The 20,401-nt window shown below is 46.0% G+C and overlaps 1 protein-coding gene across 2 annotated transcripts in view; it reads right to left on the reverse strand.

Annotated features, from left to right (window-relative positions):
* Window positions 1-20,401, reverse strand: part of KATNAL2 (katanin catalytic subunit A1 like 2) — a 296,579-nt gene that overhangs the window by 235,479 nt on the left and 40,699 nt on the right. For both annotated transcript variants that reach the window (XM_029580510.1, XM_029580502.1), the window contains exons 2-3: window positions 10,221-10,291; window positions 7,385-7,551 (exon numbers count right to left, since the gene is read on the reverse strand). In XM_029580510.1, coding sequence (XP_029436370.1) covers window positions 7,385-7,551; window positions 10,221-10,291 — 238 coding nt within the window. The remainder of the gene's footprint in view (window positions 1-7,384; window positions 7,552-10,220; window positions 10,292-20,401) is intronic.

Below are 20,401 nucleotides of genomic sequence, written 5' to 3' on the forward strand. Positions count from 1 at the left end.
ACGCCCTAAGGTACCTGAGGAGCATGGAGGGAGGCAGCGCCCAAGCCGGTCCGGGGACGCCGGAGAGGACGGCGGGCAGATGCCGCGGCAGCCAGACATCCACAAGTTGCAGGAGGAGTCGCAGAAAAAGAAAGGTAGGCGGAGTGAAGCCGTCGGGCAGCAACAGTTGCAACAGGATGATGGCCTTTTGACGAGGCAGGAAGGCCTTGGCCTGAGCCGTGCCTAGCAGGGCTCCAATAAAGCCTATTTGAGGTGACTGTTACGCCCGTCGGTCGCAGATGGCTGCAACCGCTGTTGCTCACCTCTTTCTTTCTCATCCCGACTCCATTGGGAAGACTTGCGGCCTCAGCCAGCCATCGTCGGCCTGTCTACCGCTCCCAGGTCTCCCAGAGCAGCAGAGACACCGCCGACCGCCATCTTGACTTCGGAGTCACTTAGGCGCGTGCACGCGCACATGGGCCAGTCTTAAGCATGTCATAGCGGGAACCTCGGGGGCATCCCCTCCGGATGTCGTCAATCATCCTGCACATTTAAGCCGGCTGGCCCTGTACCTACAACTTGGCAACGAGTTCCCTCTTGCTAATTCCGCTTTGCTCACTGAAGGACCCTTTGTTCCAGCTTCTACTTCTGTGGCGTGAGACATCCTGGGTACCCGCTCCTCGGGGGCCTCTCCTTCGTCAGGACTCTTCCTGGAATCAGGGCTTTCCTGGAACCATCGCTACTCCAGCCGTGAGTACTCTGCTTTGCGGACCACTACCTTCTCTACTGAGGACCTCTCCGGTGTACCCCGCTCTGCGGACCATTACCATCTCTACTGAGGAAATTTCTGGTGTACCCCACTCTGTGGACCATTACCATCTCTACTGAGGACCTCTCTGGTGTACCCCGCTCTGCGGACTATTACCACCTCTACTGAGGACCTCTCTGGTGTACCCCGCTCTGTGGACCATTACCATCTCTACTGAGGACCTCTGGTATACCCCGCTCTGCGGACCATTACCATCTCTATAGAGGACTTCATTGGTGTACCCTGCTCTGCGGACCATTACCATCTATTCTGAGGTACCCTCCTTGGGTATTCCCCATTCCACTGACCAGTGGTACCTCAGTGTTTGAGAGACTTTCTCTGGCACCCCCCGCACCTTGGGTAGTGTTGCTATTTCTCTTTAATAAAGACTCTAGACTTGTACTGTGTCTGACGTAAGCTGAGCCCTCGCCTCCCGACGGTGAGGCTCATGGGGCTCCTCCCCATGGGTGGTACCATCTCTCACCTCGGCCCAGGGCCCACACACCCACTAATCCTAACAATGACAGGCTGAAATGGGACTTCGGGTAGTTGATGATGAACCCTAGCGACTCCAACACCTGGATGGTCAAGCACATGGACCTGATGGCCCCTGCCTTTTCCAGATAATGGAAAATATGTACCCCAGCCTGTGCAGGTATGCTGCCATCACGGCCAGGCATTTTGTAAAGACACCTGGGGCTGATCGAACCCAAACTGCAACTCATGATACTGGAAGTGCTGTTTTCCCATCACAAATACTTCTGGTGACTAGGGAAGATCTCGATATGGATGTACGCATCCTTCAGACTGAGGGAGCACAGCCAGTCCCCTTTTTGCAAAAGGGGAATAAAGGTGCTAGGCCGAAGGGCAGTACCCGGTACTGGAAGTGCTGGGGGCCAACTAGGAAGCGAAGGAATTTGCGGTGAGACAGAGTGATCGAGATGTGTGTGTACGCGTCCTGAAGATCTAGAGAGCAAAGCCAATCTCCTCTTTGCAGAAGAGGAAGTAGAGAGCCCAAGGTTACCATCCTGAACTTTTCCTTTTGTAGATACTTGTTTAAGGCACACAGGCCCAGGATTGGAAGAATGCCTCCTGACTTTTTTGGAATGAAGAAATAGCAGGAATAGAACCCCTGCCCCTGCTGGGAGAGGGGCACTGGTTCTATCGCCTGGGACCTCAGGAGGGTTGAAACCTCCTCCTCCAGAAGAGAGGAGTGGTCGGATGATCCCCACTTCAGCCGAGGTGGAGAGTATGCTGGTACAGACAGGATGCCTGGCCATGATGGCAGCATACCTGCACAGGCTGGGGTACATATTTTCCATTATCTGGAAAAGGCAGGGGCCATCAGGTCCATGTGCTTGACCATCCGGGTGTTGGAGTCGCTAGGGTTCATCATCAACTACCCGAAGTCCCATTTCAGCCTGTTATTGTTAGGATTAGTGGGTGTGTGGGCCCTGGGCCGAGGTGAGAGATGGTACCACCCATGGGGAGGAGCCCCATGAGCCTCACCGTCGAGAGGCGAGGGCTCAGCTGACGTCAGACACAGTACAAGTCTAGAGTCTTTATTAAAGAGGTGGTAACCTTGAGTCAGTACAGCGAGTACCCACTGATCTGAAGCGATCATGTGCCATATGTTGGTGAAGTGGCACAACCGACCGCCGACGGGTATGGATGGGAGAGGAGGTTGGCTTATGCTCTCCAGCGAGGAGTCAAAATCCAGCAGCTGGGCCCGGTGGAGGAGCTGGCTGAGTTTTCTGAGGCCTGGATTGTCTGGCCTGACCTTTCTGGTAAGGTCTGGAGGGGCGACCTCGAGTAGCAGGAAGATAATATCTCCGTGGCTTGAAGGATGGCCGCTTAGAGTCTCTTTGGAATGTCATTTTAGAGGTGGACGGGAAATCAGAAGGCACCAACAAAAGCTGGCGTAGCGTCTCGTGGTGGTCCTTGAGCTGTGCTATGGTCTACTGGATTTTGTCCCCAAAAAGATTATCTCCAGCACAAGGCAGGTCAGCCAACCGGTCCTGTACTTCTGGTCTTAAGTCAGAGGACTTCAACCAGGCCCATCTTCGTGCACTAATCCCCACTGCGAACACCCTAGAAACAGTGTCAAAAATGTCATAGGCAGCGCGGCCCTCATGCTTGCCAGCATCTAGACCCTTCTGAGCCAGGGTATTGAGTTGATCATGAAGCTGGTCAGGTAAAGACTCAGAAAATTCCTGGATCTGGCTGTTATACTGGGTCATGTATAATTGGTAGGAAGCAATGCGAGAAATAAGCATTGAGCCATGGAATACACGACGGCCAAATGCATCCAGGGACCTCTGTTCTTTCCCTGGAGGTATGGAAGAATGAGGCCTAGAACATCGTGCCTTTTTCTGGGCTGACTCTACAACCACAGAATGGTGATCCAGCTGTGGTTTTTGGAAACCAGGGGCTGTCTCTACCAGGTAGGTGGCATCTGTTTTTCGATTCACTGGCGGTACAGAGCCTGGGTGCTCCCAATTCCTCTTCAGCAAGTCCAGGAAGACTTCATGAACAGGTATGGACATGATATCCTTGGGTGCATCTAAGAATTGGAGCACTTCCAGCATCTTGTGTCTGGAGTCCTCTTCCGTCTGAAGTTGGAATGGTATGGCTTCAGACATTTCCTTTATAAAATTAATAATGGACAGGTCCTCCAGGGGAGAATGTCTTCTCTCCTCAGGGGGAGATGGTTCTGAAGGTAGATCATCAGAATCCTGGGAAGAATCATCGGTCCAAGGATCGTAAGGCTGATCACCTGCTCCCATAGGATTTCCAGAGGGAAGTAATGGTGCTATTCCTGAAGGATCAGGCCAAGGCACCGACGGCATCGATGGAGGCACCGATGGCATCGATGGAGGCACCGATTGAGGTATCGGTGACAACGATGGGCGAGTCGGTGGCAAGATCCCAGACGGCCTGGGCATAGGTTCCGGCGTCGATGTTTTCTCATCGTTCGATGACAAATGAATCGGGGTGGACGGCATTGGACATACCGGAATCCTCGGTTCCACCGGTGGAAGGGCACTGATCAACGCATCCAGCCTGCCGAGTAGCGGTGCGAGTGCTGTGGGAATCGGGTCGGCGACTGGGGCTGGCATCGGTGCCGGCGTCGATGGAGGCTGGAAGCTCTGCAGTGCCTTTCCGATGGCCTCTTGGATCATCAGATCCAATTCCTCACGGAAGCCTGGGGCATAGAACCCCAGTTCCGGAGTAGGAGGCAGCACTGGCGTAGCCGAAGGGTCCACCGGTGAAAGTGGAGTTGCGGCTCCCGGCACCAATGAAGGAGGGGAATGCCTCGGTGACCCAGTCGCAGAGGAGGATGGGGCCTTCTCTGGATGGGATTTCTTTGACTGTGGCTCTGTCGACACCGATGCAGAGGGCTTGCCTGGATCAGCGGACTGAGCCTTCCGATGATGGTGTCGATGCTTTTCACGATGTTCTCCTCAGTCCTTCTCCGGAGCCGAAGAGGAAGACGTCGATGTCTGGCGCCGGGTGGACAGCACCGGTGTGGACAGCACCGGTGTCCTGCTGCTGGCGAGAGGTCGATGGCACCAGCTCAGATGATGTCGAAGCGCTCGATGGAGTCGGTGGCTTTGACTGAAAAAGAAACTTCATCTTTTCTGAGTGGGCCTTACGGCCCTTCGGTGTCATTTGGGCACATTTTGTGCAAGTTAAGACATAAGAACACAAGAACATGCCATACTGGGTCAGACCAAGGGTCCATAAAGCCCAGTATCCTGTTTCCAACAGTAGCCAATCCAGGCCATAAGAATCTGGCACCCAAAAACTAAGTCCATTTCATGTTACTGTTGCTAGTAATAGCAGTGGCTATTTTCTAAGTCAACTTAATTAATAGCAGGTAATGGACTTCTCCTCCAAGAACTCATCCAATCCTTTTTTAAATACAGCTACACTAACTGCACTAACCACATCCTCTGGCAACAAATTCCAGAGTTTAATTGTGCGTTGAGTGAAAAAGAACGTTCTCCAATTAGTTTTAAATGTGCCACATGCTAACTTCATGAAGTGCCCCCTAGTCTTTCTATTATCTAAAAGAGTAAATAACCGATTCACATCTACCCGTTCTACCTACCCGTTCTAGACCTCTCATGACTTTCAACACCTCTATCATATCCCTCCTCAGCCGTCTCTTCTCCAAGCTGAAAAGTCCTAACCTCTTTAGTCTTTCCTCATAGAGGAGCTGTTCCATTCCCCTTATCATTTTGGTCGCCCTTCTCTGTACCTTCTCCATCGCAAATTATATCTTTTTTGAGATGCGGCGACCAAACTTGTACACAGTATTCAAGGTGCGGTCTCACCATGGAGCGATATAGAGGCATTATGACATTTTCCGTTTTATTAACCATTCCCTTTGTGTTGTGTTTGATCCGACCCCAAACACAACAAACAGACCCTATGCGGGTCTGTGATGGATATTGTCCGAGGACAATCGGGGCACCGACGAAAACCCGGCGCCATGGCCTCAACAAAAATTAAGCCTCAGTGTAGTCAATGGCCAGTAGGCCCCGAAGGGAAAACTTGACGGGAATCAACTGCAAATGAAGGTAAAGCCTTACCTTACGACCGCGGACTACGGAATCAATAGGGGGACCCCTATGGGGCGGAATTATTTTGAAATTTTGGAAATAAACTCTGTGAGGAAATTCCTGTCAGGAATCTCTAGAGAGCTCCTTAACCCGCGTAGCTACTGCTGCGCGGAAAAAAAGAGACTGAAGGGGGATCCCTGCTGGATGCAGGGTTAGTGCCATGCTGGGCATGCCCAGTAGGTGCCAGTCAAAGTTCTAGAAACTTTGACAAAAGTGTTCTGTGATTGGGCTCCATTCTGATGATGTCACCCCATATGTGAGAACTACCATCCTGCTTGTCCTGTGAGAAAAGTACTATACAAGAAAGGAGGGAAAGGGTAAATATGATAGAAAAAGAAACATTCAAACATCTAGCAGGCTTCACTAAGATACCAAAAGGCAGCATTTTCCATAGAATAATATGCTCAAGGCCAAAGACTTATATGAAGCTGAAAGGAAGGAGGATCAAAAAGAATGTGAAAAAATACTTGATGAACACCTGGAATACACTTTCAGAAGACTGTTAGGAGCCTACAGCGGCAGAATGCAAGCATCTCTGGGATAAACAGAAAAGGGACCTTCGTAGCTGGCAGTGTAAGGGAGAAAACCAAAGATTAAGTAAATCTATGACAGCACAGTAAGCATGGACAAAGAAGCAGGCTGTGTGGTTCTCATTTGCCGATATCATCTGGGTTTCTAGGCAAAAAGTGGGAGTTTCACAAAAGATAATTCTTATGGCATATCAAATTTTAAATTCATCTGGTAAACTTTTGAGCGAGCTTTCCAAATCTATGCTGTATCTCCTAGTTTAGAGCAGAAGAGCGTCCCACAAAGTGCTATCCAGAAGAATTACTTTCTGGCTACCATACCAACACAGGATGTGCATTCTCCATCCTATATCTGCATATGCAGGGGCAAGTCAGGGATAGCAGAGTTCAGATGTTTACTCACAGTTCCCTTGGACTTAGTCAACATGTTCCTGATAAGTCTGGTCAACTGGGTTTCAGGCCATGAGGTTCAGGGCTGCTCCCAGTTAAAAGGGCCCTGCTGAAGAGACTGGGTTATGGGTTCCTTCGGAATCCCCACACTTCCTCTTGGCTCCTATGGCATCCAAGATCTCATCAAACTTCTCAAAACACTGTCTAGAATGATCTATGGATCCCAATAACCCCCTTCCCCATTGCTCTTCATAGTGGTGGACCAGATCAAGCCATTCCCTGTTTTAGGAAAATAGATTAGACCTTGTTTTAAGAAAAAGCAGCCTTATGCTGACATAAGGGTAAGAACTGTTTTGCTGTATAAAAACTGTTGTTTGGGACCTTGTATTAAAGAAGGACCTCCAGAGCTGATGCCAAGAAACTGTTTTTCTATCTCGGTGTGTTGCCTGAATAATTCTGTGGCCCAATGGTTTCAAAGCATCTTACAGGGCCCGCAGCCACAGTTACTTTATGGCGTAACGTCTAATATAAACCCAGCAAAAGCACAGAAGATGTGGTTGTCTGTTCCCATCGAACATTCTGAGCCGAACACTTCACAACATATCAACTTCCAGTAAGTGCTAAAGTGTCTGTCAAACCATGGGACTTATTCTCTGACAAGTGAACAGCAGGAATTCATAAAGGGTACCCAGAGAATTTGTTCTCTATGTACAATGTTCTTTGGCACGAACTCTAAGTTATTCATATTTTTAATTTAAACAGAAAAGTGAACTAGTATGCAATTTTTCTATTCATTTCTGTTCTTATTGAACAATAAAGTAAAATGGTCCTAACAACACAATTCCGCAGACAATGACTACCCCCTGAAGTGCTGCAGATATATTCAAATCTAGTTCTTCAGCTTGTACCTTGGTTAAGAAGCAACAGGAGTGAAAAAGCAGCCTGAGCATGTCAGCATGGTCCACACCTGATTTTCACTGGTGTGAGTGCACCAGACGCTAGCACATCCCTGGCATCAAATTTTGTTAAAAAAAAAACAAAAAACTACATACCTGCATCTCTTGTCTTTTTGGTGACTTTGGGATATTTTTGGAATTTTATATAATAATAACTTTCATATTCCAATAAAATTGTCTCAAGATCTATGTTATCACAAACTTCAAAGCGACGCAGACCTAATTTGGATTCCTGTTCAAGAGTTTTGGCAGCATCAACATACCTAGTGATTTCAAAAGACCACATATAAGTAAAACCAAAGCACTGAAATAAAATAGGTCAGTTCAAGATTCTTTAAATCCCCATGAGTGAAACGGTGAACAGAGATAGTCTAAATAGTTCAAAACAATATATTCTAATTGTAAAGAACTGTCAATATTTTAAGAATTAAAAATAAAGCTCACCAGTCGTGAGAGTGGGCCATGCGACAGCACATGCGGATGAGTAGAACAAACTTTCCATTGCTTTCTGGTAAAGACTAAAAATCTTTACTTTCATTCACTGGACTTCCCATGCTGTCACAGCTCCAGAGCAGCTCTCAGTTACTGTCTGGCCAAGCTGTGTTTCTATGTAACACACTTGTCCATGGGAAGGCAAACAGAAACATTTCGGCAGAGACAGACCATATAGCCCATCCACATAACCCTTAGGCTCTACAATCCCGACCATACTTTTTGGTATTTTCTTCCATAGTAAAATACATCTGTCAAGACTGGTCAGACCACGGACAGATGGAAGCAGGAGACTTACTGCAACAGGACGTTTGAATCTGCGCTGGCTTGGGGCCCTCCACTTCTGGAGCGAGGGCTGTATAGGACAGGGTTTAGAGTTTGGGAGCACTGTATTAGTGCTTTTTATTGAAGATGTAATTTATTTTTTGTTAACTGCTGTGATTATTTTAGAATAGCAATATATCAAGAGTAATACATAATAATAATAAAGAGCCAGAGCTCAGGAGGCAGGTTCCAGCAAGTACTGGCATCAGGGTTCCAAGGTCAGGAATACAAAAGCCAACAGAACAAAGAACAGGGAACTTGTATCTCTGTCGGATTTAAATACAGGCCTCGGTTAGGGCTCTACACTTGATTCAATCAGTCCCCTCTTGCTAGTGGTGTGATATGTGTCTCACTGTAGACAATCATATTCCTGCTGTGGGTTCTGCCATCTACAGTGTCTGCCCTTCCTGGCTCCTACCTATGTCAGAAAATTCATAAACACAGTCAAGCCAGTCAGGGTGACCTTGTCCAGATCAAGAAAGATACAAAAGAACTAGAAGAAGGTGCAGAGAAGGGGAACAAAATTGATAAAGGGAATGGAACAGTTCCCTTATGAAAAAAAGCTAAAAAAGGACTCTTCAGCCATTTGTTTGAATGGTGCTGCTCGATGGCACTTGCTGCATACCCCGATTGGATCGTTGCAGAAGGCTGCAGACTCGATACAAATTCTGGTTCCACAGGTATTTGATGAGCTTGCATACATTTATGTGGCAATTACCTTGCAGATATCAGCCCTGCTCCAATTGATTGCCCCTGAGGCAGCTCTGTGAGAAAGAGCGAAACTCGGCCAGAGAGGGGATATGATAGACATTTATAAAATCATGAGTGGCGTGGAGCAGATAAACAGGGAATGGTTATTTATCCTTTCAAATATTATAAGGACTAGAGGATATGCCATGAAACTAGCAAATAGATTTAAAACAAATTGGAAAATGTATTTGTTTACTCATCGCACAATTAAGCTGTGGACTTCATTGTCAAAGGATGTGGTCAAGGCATCTAGCATAGCTGGATTTAAAAGGAGTTTGGACAATGTTTTTGGAGGAAAAGTCCATAAACAATTATAGGTGAATTTTAAAAGCCTGGCGTGTGCATCAATTAGGGGATGTGCGAAGAATTCGGGCTCACACGCACCGACTGTATTTTAGAAAGCACCCAGATGTGTGCGTAAAGCCCACTGCGAACATATCTGAAAAGTTTCCAAAAAGGGGCAGGGAATGGGTGTGTTCAGGACGGGCATGGGCATTTCAGGCCCCGGCGTGCACCAAGGTCCCTTGCTGTGTAACTTTACTTCTGCTATCAATGATGTGTAAGTTATAAAATAAAAGGCTTGAGCCATTTCTGAAGGGTTTAAAGGTCCTCCGCATGGTGCTGCTGGGCACTGTCACTGAGTCACCAGACCAGGCTCACTTTATTCCATATTTGAGTAAAATAGAGAACAGGGACAACAATGCTGCAAATGAAACAGCATTAATATTATTATTTACCACCAGCAAACATAATATTGTACATTCACACAGCAGATTGTTCACGGATCTTGCCCAAGGTGCTTTCAACTGCTTAAATACACAACGAAAAGGGTTGGTAAACAAGTACAGGTAATACCTTGGGTTGTTCCAACAAAAGTTATATACTGCCACTTAATTGCAAACCTTTATTTCTTTGTAGTGTAAATGACGAAAGATTAAGGAAAACACTGAGCAACTGAGACTTAGCACAGCCACATCAAGTTCCTTGTTTAACAATGTGACAGTACTGGAAATGGGATATATAAAATTGAGAACGCAAGGGTCGGCAGGTTTCCCATATCTCTGTTGATAAGTTTTTTGGTGATCTATTTTCATTATGAAGAAGCTGGCCTTAGTAAATACAAACATATTCTTCCACTGGCACTGCAGTGTGTAATGACTACACAGTCTCTGATCAGATAATAAAAAAAAATGTTTGCTTTTTAATTAGATTATTTTGTCATTTTTCTTTAGTGAACAAGCTCTTTTCCTTTGGTTTATTAATACACAGTATTCTTTTAATGTGTATTTCATCTTCCTGCATAAATAAGATCTGTCATAAAGCAAAACATTTAATTCAACATTGTTTAGAAAAAATGATAACATACCCTTCTTGCAAAAGGTAATGCATAATCAGAATGAGGAGATTTTTACGCCGAGCCTCTGTCCGAACTATATCCTGTGAAAGAATTAGATTTTCATTATTTAAAACTACAAAAATAGGGAAATTTATCAAGCTGTGATAGGGCTACAATGCACATTAAAAAGCATGTATTCCGCGATAAATGCTATATAATCATCCGATATAGACCTATTGCAGCGATATCGCGCATTGTATCTGCATTAAAGCCTCCCCTATTAAAATTAGCTGCTCTGCATGCATTTGTATGCATAAAATTGCATAATACATGCAACGCAGCTAATGTATAGCAAATTCTATGTAAATAAAATAAAACAGCTGACTTAGAAATTTTTCAGCCATATTATTTTATTTATAGTTTTTGGGAAAAAAAGTTATTCTAACATGGGAGCACAGGGACCCTAATGCGAATTCCAATGCTCCCATGCTAGAATTAAAGGGCCACGTGCCCCAGCACATCTCCTCCACCTCCCCAAAGTTGACAAAAGTCCCCAGAGGTCTTACTAGACTCCCCCACTCACCTCAGGACTACCATTTGAGGTGGCCCTGCAAAAAAAAAAAAAAAAGCATAAAAATAGATAAAGCGAGCTGCACAGTGACAACCCAGTCCACCTCCCTCCCATTCAATCTACCCCCCCCCACCCTGGTCCAATAGCTGACCCCCCTCCTTATTGCAAACCCCTGCGTACACCCCCGGCCCCCCTTTCCATTAAATTTAAAGCCAGATAAGGTCCCCCCCTCTCCCCAACCCCCTCCAAAAAACCCTGATGGACTACTATCCTCACCCTGGACCCTCCTTAAATTTAAAAATATTGTTGGTAGAGAGTGGAAGGCTCAGGGTGCCCCCTAGTCCTGGGCCCGATTGGCACCATTTTCCAAAATGGCACTGACCGGCCTTTGCCCCTACCACGCTGTAGGATTTTCAAATGGTAGGGGCAAAGGCTGGTCGGCACCATTCTGGAAAATGATGCCGACCGGACACAGGTTGGACAGGGGGTCCAGTAAGACATCTGGGAGCTGTCATTGCATGTTTTCTATGCCCCAGCCGCATTCTTTTGGCTTGTGGAATTTTTCCACAAAACAAACGAACGCAGTCATATTACCGCAATATTTTGATGGGGAAGGACCCAATAGCGCGGGACAGCCCCCCTCACGCCACGATACTGGGTCCCTCCTGCAATAAAAAAAATCGCAGCTTAGTGAATCTAGGCCTTAATTAGACTGACAGGTTGGGACAAAAACAGGGCAAAAAGTCCACGTTATTTGCTTGCACAGTTTTAATACAGTGTATCTTTGATAAACCGTTTCATTTTCTGCAACTTTTAGAATGAAAACCTTGCACAGGAAAAAAAGGTACAAGCAAAAACTGGTGCAAAAAAAATACACTGTGAAACTTCTATCCTGTTTTTAAAGGGATCAATTCACTCAGTCTGAAGCCAGAAAGAAATCTGTGATGAATAGCTATTTGGCATGTAAAATACTGTTTAAACAGTAAGTAAATTCTTACCATTTAAGCATCTGAACGTTAATATTTGCTGGCACGAGTAGAGGATCTGCTCCTCTCTGCCAGTGCTGACTTCTAGGATCCCCTGTCCCGACAGCTCCCCATGTTGAAGCCAGCTAGGCCACTATTGGCCAACCTGAAAGTGCACAGGCACACTGGGAAAGAGGGGAGTGCAAGCACAAGTAGCCCCCTGCCCCCACAGCTGTAGGTAAGGAAATGGTTAACTTTTTAAACAATATTTACATCCTCTATTAAATTATTCAGGAAGGCCAGCAAATAAAAAAACAAGGATTTAAAGTTTAAGCAGAGACTGCGCAGAAGGCTGAATAGCAGTGGAATGAGCGTATGGTGAAATTTGAGCCCAGCCCTGCTCTACATTGATCAGCCTCATTACAGTATGCATGACCCTTTTCCAAGAAGCCTTGTGTGACATTGACACCCTACAGAAAAAGGTGGGGAAACTGCAATGAACATGCATGAAGCATGATGTCAGCTTAAAGGGCAATAACCCCAATAGTGCTGCCCACATTTATACTGCAAGTCTGCTTCATTTACATACCCTCTGCAATATTCCATAGAAATCAAATGTTGAAAACCCCAGTAAACTGCTTATTACAGTGAAATAAAAATACCATTAATGGCTTAGCAACCTGTAACAAAGATAGAACTGCCAGGTGAGGCCAACATTTGCTTAAATGTTTTTTAAAAAACAAAACACCTGTTACCATCTGCAAATTCTTTATTCCTCATTCTCCCTTCACAGCTGGCCTGCCCATGAAAGGATATATTCACAGGACCTCATACATAATACAATATGCAACGTCTGCACTAGTATCATGACAGCTCCACCTCAATCTTCCTTCCTCATATCTGTACAGGCCAGAAAGGCTGGGGGCAACTGGACGAGAAGCCTCATTTAGCATATATGCAGCTACTAGAACAGAGATGCCAAGAGTGGTCCATCCTAAAGTATGAGTTTACCACCACGAGGGACATCTTTCAGGTTGCGCATTCCTGGTATTAGTCTGGAAAGATTTAAGTATCGTATTGCGTTGTGTTGCAAATAAAAGAAGTAGCACAAAATATTTTGCTTTCTTTGATGCCTCTGAAGATATAGTTAGAGTGCAGGCAATATAAGGAGAATTTTCATAGGAATGTGCCTGGATAAAGCAAGTTAGCTTAACATAAACAGTGTTTTCCACAGATAGCAGGATGAATTAGCCTTAACATGTGGGAGACGTCATCCAGCGGCACTGAAAGGACCTCTCTTTCATAGCTAGTTGACCTTTTTCTCTATTTACTATCTGGCTAATTTTAAAAGGAAGGTGCGTGCACCCATAAATGCGCATGTTGGCATGCAAACGGAGATACACTGCAATTTATATCGTGCGTGCAAGGGCGTGCATATCATTTAAAATTGCCCTACCACGCATAATCTTAAGAGGCAGCTCGAGTAAATGTCCAAGTATTTCCGCTAGGGCTTTAGCGCCTTTAATGCGCGTGTGCAGGATGATTTTTAATCATGTTTGCGTGAGAGAAAAACCAGTTTTTCCAATTAATCCACCAGTCTGTCCAGTTGATATTGAGGTCTTCAAGACCCCTCTGGTTCGTCATTCTGTAAGCACCCCACTTCACCCCGAACCTTCACACTGTGCTGAAAGCCTCAACACTCGCGATCTATAGACTTGCTCCTCATCAGGACCCGCAGCAAAATTACGCGGATAACACACGGACGCGCGCCATGGTCAGCTTTTTTAAAATTTGGAGTTCTGCATGCAAGTCTTAGCCCCACCCTGTATTGCCCAATCCCTGCCCCTTTTCCACCCCCTTATTCTTGATATGTGCATGGGTATGTACGCACATACTTCGTGGATTCTTAAAATTCGTGTTGCTCGCACGCAGCCTGTATATATGCGTATGTGGCCACTTTTGCATGAGCAACACTTTTAAAATCTACCTCTATGTGCAGGAATTCCCATTCAGATGTTGCCTCTTGGCCCCGCCCCCTCAGTCCATGTAAGAGCTAAATCTAGCTAGTTAGCAAACTCTCCAGGAGGCGGGTATTTAGTATGACCAATTCATTCTGCTATCTTCAGGAAACACAGTTTACAGTAAACAAACTTGATTTTTCCATGCATAAGCAGGGCTGAATTAGCCATAACACGTGGGGTTGCAGTGGAACATTTATTTTATTTATTTATTTATTTATTTCGGATTTTTATATACCGGCATTCGAGATCGCAATCACATCATGCTGGTTCACATAAAACAGGGGTGCATAGTAAAACATAACTATAACAATGGTGCGGAGAAAGGCAGATTACATTTAACAGGGTGACTAGAACTTGGCGAAGGAGGAAGAGAAAGGACAGGTTATTAATTCAAAAAGGCTAACTATAGTAGATGGAGTTGAGGGATGACGTTGAGGTGTGATATCAATTGGAGTCCTGGAATGCTTGTAAGAATATCCAGGTCTTTAGTCTTTTTTTGAAGGTTGATATGCATGGTTCCAGTCTGAGATTAGGGGGGATGGAGTTCCATAACGTTGGACTGGCTGTAGAGAACGCCCGATCTCTTAGCGTGCTGTGTCTGGTAGATTTGGATGGCGGTACCTGTAGTGATCCCTTGAATAAACAACCTGAACCCCACCCTGGAGAGTAGATTACTGAGAGCATATGCTATGCAAAACAGTTGTCTGAATTTACTGTTACTCTTTGACAGATTGTCCAGACAATAATGGGATGTAAAGGTGTGTACTAACAAACACAATGCAGCTTTACAGATGTCTTTGACAGGCACAACTTGCAGATGAGCCGCTGATACGTCAGGATTCCAACTTGATGAGCCTTGATAGTGGCTGTAATTTGAAAGCCCACTAGCCTATAGTGTTGTGCAATGCAGTCTGCTAGCCTGTTGGACAATATACATTTAGCCACTGCTATGACTAATCTATTGGAACTGTAAGAGACAAATAGTTAATAAATCTGACAATGAGGCCTTCTCTTGTAGTAAACTAAGGCCTGATTACAGTCTTAAGGTATGAAGGACTTTCTTACTTTCATGTGCGTGAGGTTTCAAGAAGAACTTAGATAGCATGATGACTTGATTGATATGGAAAGCTGACACAATCTTTGGTAGAAACTTTCGGTGGGTGCAAAGCACCATCCTATCATAAAGAAATGTATATAAGGAGTATAAGAACATAAGAAATTGCCATACTGGGTCAGACCAAGGGTCCATCAAGCCCAGCATCCTGGTTCCAACAGTGGCCAATCCAGGTTACAAGTACCTGGCAAGTACCCAAAAACTAAGTATAACCCACTCTACTGATGCTAGTAATAGCAATGGTTATTTTCTAAGTCAACTTGATTAATAGCAGGTAATGGACTTCTCCTCCAAGAACTTATCCAAACCTTTTTTAAACCCAGCTACACTAATTGCACTAACCACATCCCCTGGCAACAAATTCCAGAGTTTAATTATGCATTGAGTGAAAAAGAATTTTCTCCGATTAGTTTTAAATGTGCTACATGCTAACTTCATGGAGTTCCCCTAGTCCTTCTATTGTCCAAAAGAGTAAATAACCGATTCACGTTTATCCGTTCTAGACCTCTATCAAATCCCGCCTCAGCCGTCACTTCTCCAAGCTGAACAGCCCTAACCTCTTTAGTCTTTCCTCATAGGGGAGCAGGTCCATCCCCTTTATTATTTTGATCGCCCTTCTCTGTGCCTTCTCCATCGTAACTATATCTTTCTTGAACTGCGGCGACCAGAATTGTACACAGTACTCAAGGTGTGGTCTTACCCTGGAGCGATACAGAGGCATTATGACATGCTCTGTTTAATTCTCCATTCCCTTCCTAATAATTCCTAACATTCTGTTTGCTTTTTTGACTGTCACAGCATTCAAAAATGAAATTTCTGATCTATTAGTTAAAATTTGTAACCTATCATTAAAATCATCCATTGTACCTGAAGATTGGAGGGTGGCCAATGTAACCCCAATATTTAAAAAGGGCTCCAGGAGTGATCCAGGTAACTAAAGACCAGTGAGCCTGACTTCAGTGCCAGGAAAATGAGTGGAAACTATTCTAAAGATCAAAATTGTAGAGCATGGCAGCTGAGCCTGAGCATGGAGGAGCACCTGGGTGAGCTGCAGGAGTGACTTTCCAACAAATCCTTGCCGGCCCTGACGTCATCTTTGGGACCCGAGGCGCCTACAAAATCGGCGCTTTGCGGCGTTCAGGCTGCAGCTGAGCCTGAGCGTGGAGGAGCACCTGGGTGAGCTGCAGGAGTGACTTTCCAATAAACCCTTGCCGGCCCTGACGTCATCTTTGGGACCCGAGGCGCCTACAAAATCGGCGCTTTGCGGCGTTCAGGCTGCAGCTGAGCCTGAGCGTGGAGGAGCACCTGGGTGAGCTGCAGGAGTGACTTTCCAACAAACCCTTGCCGGCCCCGACGTCATCTTTGGGACCCGAGGCGCCTACAAAATCGGCGCTTTACGGCGCACCGCAGCCGCCGGCGCGCGGCTTTGTCCGGCTTAGTCCGGAATAGACGGAATAGGCGAGGATTGTCCTTCGGTTAGCTCAGCTGCCATAGAGGAGATATATAAGAAGTCACAAAACAGCTGTTGGGAATCGGCTTGCCTGTAGTTCTCAAGAAGAGGCAATATAATGCCTCCAAAGAGGAAAGGTCGTGTGAGGGTGTTTCCCTCAACACCCTCTTTACTACCCGGGCAAAAAACTATCCCCGAACTAACAGCCATTTACCAAGGAGGAGGAGCTAAAAGTCCCGCTGATGAAGCGTTGTTGGGAGCATCGCGTTTATCCTGGGAAACAACATTGAGCCCTCCAGATCTGCGGACACCAATTGCTCCAGGTCAGTCTTTACCACTTGTGAACACTAATTTGAACACAGCACCGGTGAGTTCAGTGAACAAATTGGAGGGAGTGGACACAGTGTGCTATGAACTGGGTACATCAAATGAGCAAGGGAGCTCAGAGCTGCAACATGTTGGTGAAAATTTGGAAGGAGAAGAGCTGGTAGGGGTGCAAGGAGAGGCTGCAGTCTCTGAAACAATTAAGGAAGGCCCGGTTACCTTAGAGTCTCTTTGGGAATTAGTAGCTTCTTATGGCCCGCGTTTTCAAGGGCTGACGAGGCAACTGAACTCAATGTCCGGGAAATTGGATAAATTGTCCCAAGAACAAGATGTTAAAATATGTGACAACTCAAGCAAAATATTGGAATTACAAACAGCAGTAAAAACGTCTCAAAATGTATGCCAAGTGTTAATTCAAGATAAGTTAGCCACCAACAGAAGAGTGGAATTCATTGAAAACAGTCTTCGTAGACTGAATCTTAGACTCTTAAACTTTCCAAAAGTCATAGGGGAATCCCCCCGAATGACATTGAGGAAATATATGTTAGAGGGTCTGAAAATGACTCATGATCAGATTCCATGTATAAATAAGATTTATTTTCTCCCATTCAATAAGAATAGAGAAAGTAATCCACCACAAGTAAATTTAAACAACTTGACAGAAATATTAGAATCCTCAATAGAAATTTACGAAAGGGCGACTTTACTGATTTCCTTACCCTCTGAATTGGATGTTAGCTTGTTTATGAAGTGTTATTTTCAGAATATTAATGAGAGTTTTATGGGCCAAAAAATCCAGATATTCCCGGATTTATCTAAAACTACTCAAGAGAGGAGGAAAGTCTTCCTTTCTATGAGACAAGAAGTGATTACATTGGGGGCAAAGTTTCTTCTGAGATACCCCTGTAAAGGGGTGGTTACGTATAATAGAAATGTATATATTTTTTATGCCCCGGAACAGCTTAGAGTATTCATAGACTCAAGAAAGGGAGCATTTATAACCTCCTCTCCTAATCAGGAACCGGGCTGACCAAACCAGATCATAGTAAAAGAGGTAAATTAATTTATTGTGACTCAATCTTGATAGATATTAATGTTACTTTTTTTTTTGAAAATCCCATATTTCTCTGCTCTCCTCTATATTTTTTAATTTCCTTTTTTTCTTTTACTTGTGGTCTAATTAAATAGATGATGTTTCAAATGTATTATACATATCTAGAAATAATGTTACAGAATTTCTGTGCAAAGTTTTTCTTTGTAATGTTTTAAAAAATTAATAAAGACAATTAAAAAAAAAAAAAAAAATTGTAGAGCATATAGAAAGACATGGTTTAATGGAACACAGTCAACATGGATTTACCCAAGGGAAGTCTTGCTTAACAAATCTGCTTCATTTTTTTGAAGGGGTTAATAAACATGTGGATAAAGGTGAACCGGTAGATGTAGTGTGTTTGGATTTTCAAAAGGCATTTGACAAAGTCCCTCATGAGAGGCTTCTAAGAAACCTAAAAAGTCATGGGATAGGAGGCGATGTCCTTTCGTGGATTACAAACTGGTTAAAAGACAGGAAACAGAGAGTAGGATTAAATAGTCAATTTTCTCAGTGGAAAAGGGTAAACAGTGTGATCTCTCTCCCCCTTCCCCCCTTCTCAACTCTGTCTCTGTTATGGTTTTGAGGTGTTGGAGAGGATTCTTGGGTACTGCTGTGATGGTCACTCCCATGGGGAGGAGCCCCATGAGGAACCACAGTACTAGGCATGACTCTATACACACAGACACAGAGAAGTTGTATTTATTGTACAGCTCGATGGTACTGCCCAGGGAGCGGGCAGCAGTGAAGATAACCCAGCAGAAGTAGTCCAGGGGTCCTCAGCAGAGGAGACCAGTTTCACACTCGAGTAGGTGATAGGCAGCGTGGCGTAGCAGGGACAGGTCCCGGATGTAGACACAGGGCGCTGAAGCCGAAGGTGAGATAGACTGAAAGGGTTAGTACTCACTGAAGCAGAAGCTGTATTGTTGAAGGTCCTGGCAGGCAGAAGTAGTTCAGTGGCAGGCACCAGATTAGGGAGAGTAGGCCCTCGAGGAACAAGTACCCGGTATCCCAAGATAGGTACCTGAAATAGAGCAGAAGGGCCCCCGAGGAGCGGGTACCCAGATTAGTGAAGAAAAACCCCGAAGGGCAGAGAGAACTTCCTGTGGCAGCTGGGAAGCGGCAGAGCAGCTTCGATCGGAAGCAATCCAATCCTTGCTAACTCAGTTTGTTAGCAAACGAAGGGCAGGCTAAATACCAGGATGTGATGACATCACTCGGAGGGGACGCTCCCAAGGTTTCCGCCATGACGTGAATAAAGACGTGGGTGGCGTGCGCGCGCGCACCCTAGGAGGCTCTCAGGAAAATCATGGCTAACACTGTCGCCGCTGCCGATCCGGGGACACCGGAGAGAGCGGCATGAAGATGTGGCAGCAGCCATCTTCCCAAGGCTTGAGGAGAGAGAAGGAAGAAAGGTGAGGCACAGAGGTCGCAGCCATCTGAGACAGACTGACGCAACAGTACTCCCCTTCAAAGGGCCCCCTCCATACCCCCTACCTAGTCTAGGTTTTTGAGGATGCGATCGATGAAACTGATGAAGCATCTCTTTGTCCATGATATTAGCCAATGGTTCCCAAGAGTTTTCTTCTGGTCCGTATCCATCCCATGACAGGAGGTATTCCCAAACTTACTGTTATGGGACCGGGCCGGGCCCCAGTCCCTCCTCCTACCTCGGGGCCGGCCCGGCCCGCACGGAGCTCTTCTCGGCTGCATAGGCCCAATCTTCAGCCTGCCGCGGCTCTCCCTGCTCGAGGGAGACGCCGCCAACCTAACGCGCTGGGCCCCGCCCCCAAGGCATGCGGCGCGCAGGGTCTCGACCCTTAAAGGGGCCAGCGCGGGAAATCCTAGGACGGCCTCCGGATGACGTCACACGCTGCAGGGTATTTAAATCTTGCAGCTCTATCAAGCCTTTGCCTTGCAACGAGGTTCCCTCTGGTTTCAGAGCATCTAGTTGCTGCATAGGATCCTGGATCATCTCTACTGTCTTCTGGCTTGGCTTGGCCTCGTCTCCTGACCTGTCTTTAGCTTTCGCCCCTTGGTTTTTGGTATCAATGACTGACCTTTGGCTTCCAACCCGGCTCCGTCCCATGGCTTCTTCTCCAGCTTCTGTTCCTGGTTTGGTGTTGACTTCTGACCTCTGACTTCTGACCCAGCTTCGTCCACGACTCCGTCTTCTGCTTCATCCCTGGCTTTGGTTTGGACCTCTGACTCCTGGCTTCTGACCTGGCTCCACTCCTGGACTCTGACTCTGGCTTCTTCCTCACCTCAGGTATCCAGTATTTGCTGGCCCAGAGAATTCTCCTAAGTACCAGCAGCTCGGGCTCTCACGGGCTCCTCCAGGGGGAGCCGCGGGCTTCCAAGGGTGAAGACTCTCCAGCTACCTGGGCCCAACTTTCGTCCATCTCTTCAGCCGCTGCCTGGATCCTTGGTCGCATAGGTTCTCACCTAAGTCCAAGAGGTCCGGGTCCCTACGGGCTCCTCCTGGGGGGACCTCGGACTTCCAATGGTGAAGCCTCTTCCGAGTCTCTTCCGTGCCGCCTCCCGGCTGGAACGCTTGCTGTGGATTTCCACAGCATTCCATCCTCTGTCCCAACCGGCCCAAGGGTCCACGACCGTAACAAATTTTTAATAAAGGTCTGGTAGTAATTGGTAAATCCCAAAAATCTTCTTAGAGCT

This window comes from Rhinatrema bivittatum, chromosome 1, assembly GCF_901001135.1.
Source record: "Rhinatrema bivittatum chromosome 1, aRhiBiv1.1, whole genome shotgun sequence".
Lineage (NCBI taxonomy): Eukaryota > Metazoa > Chordata > Amphibia > Gymnophiona > Rhinatrematidae > Rhinatrema > Rhinatrema bivittatum.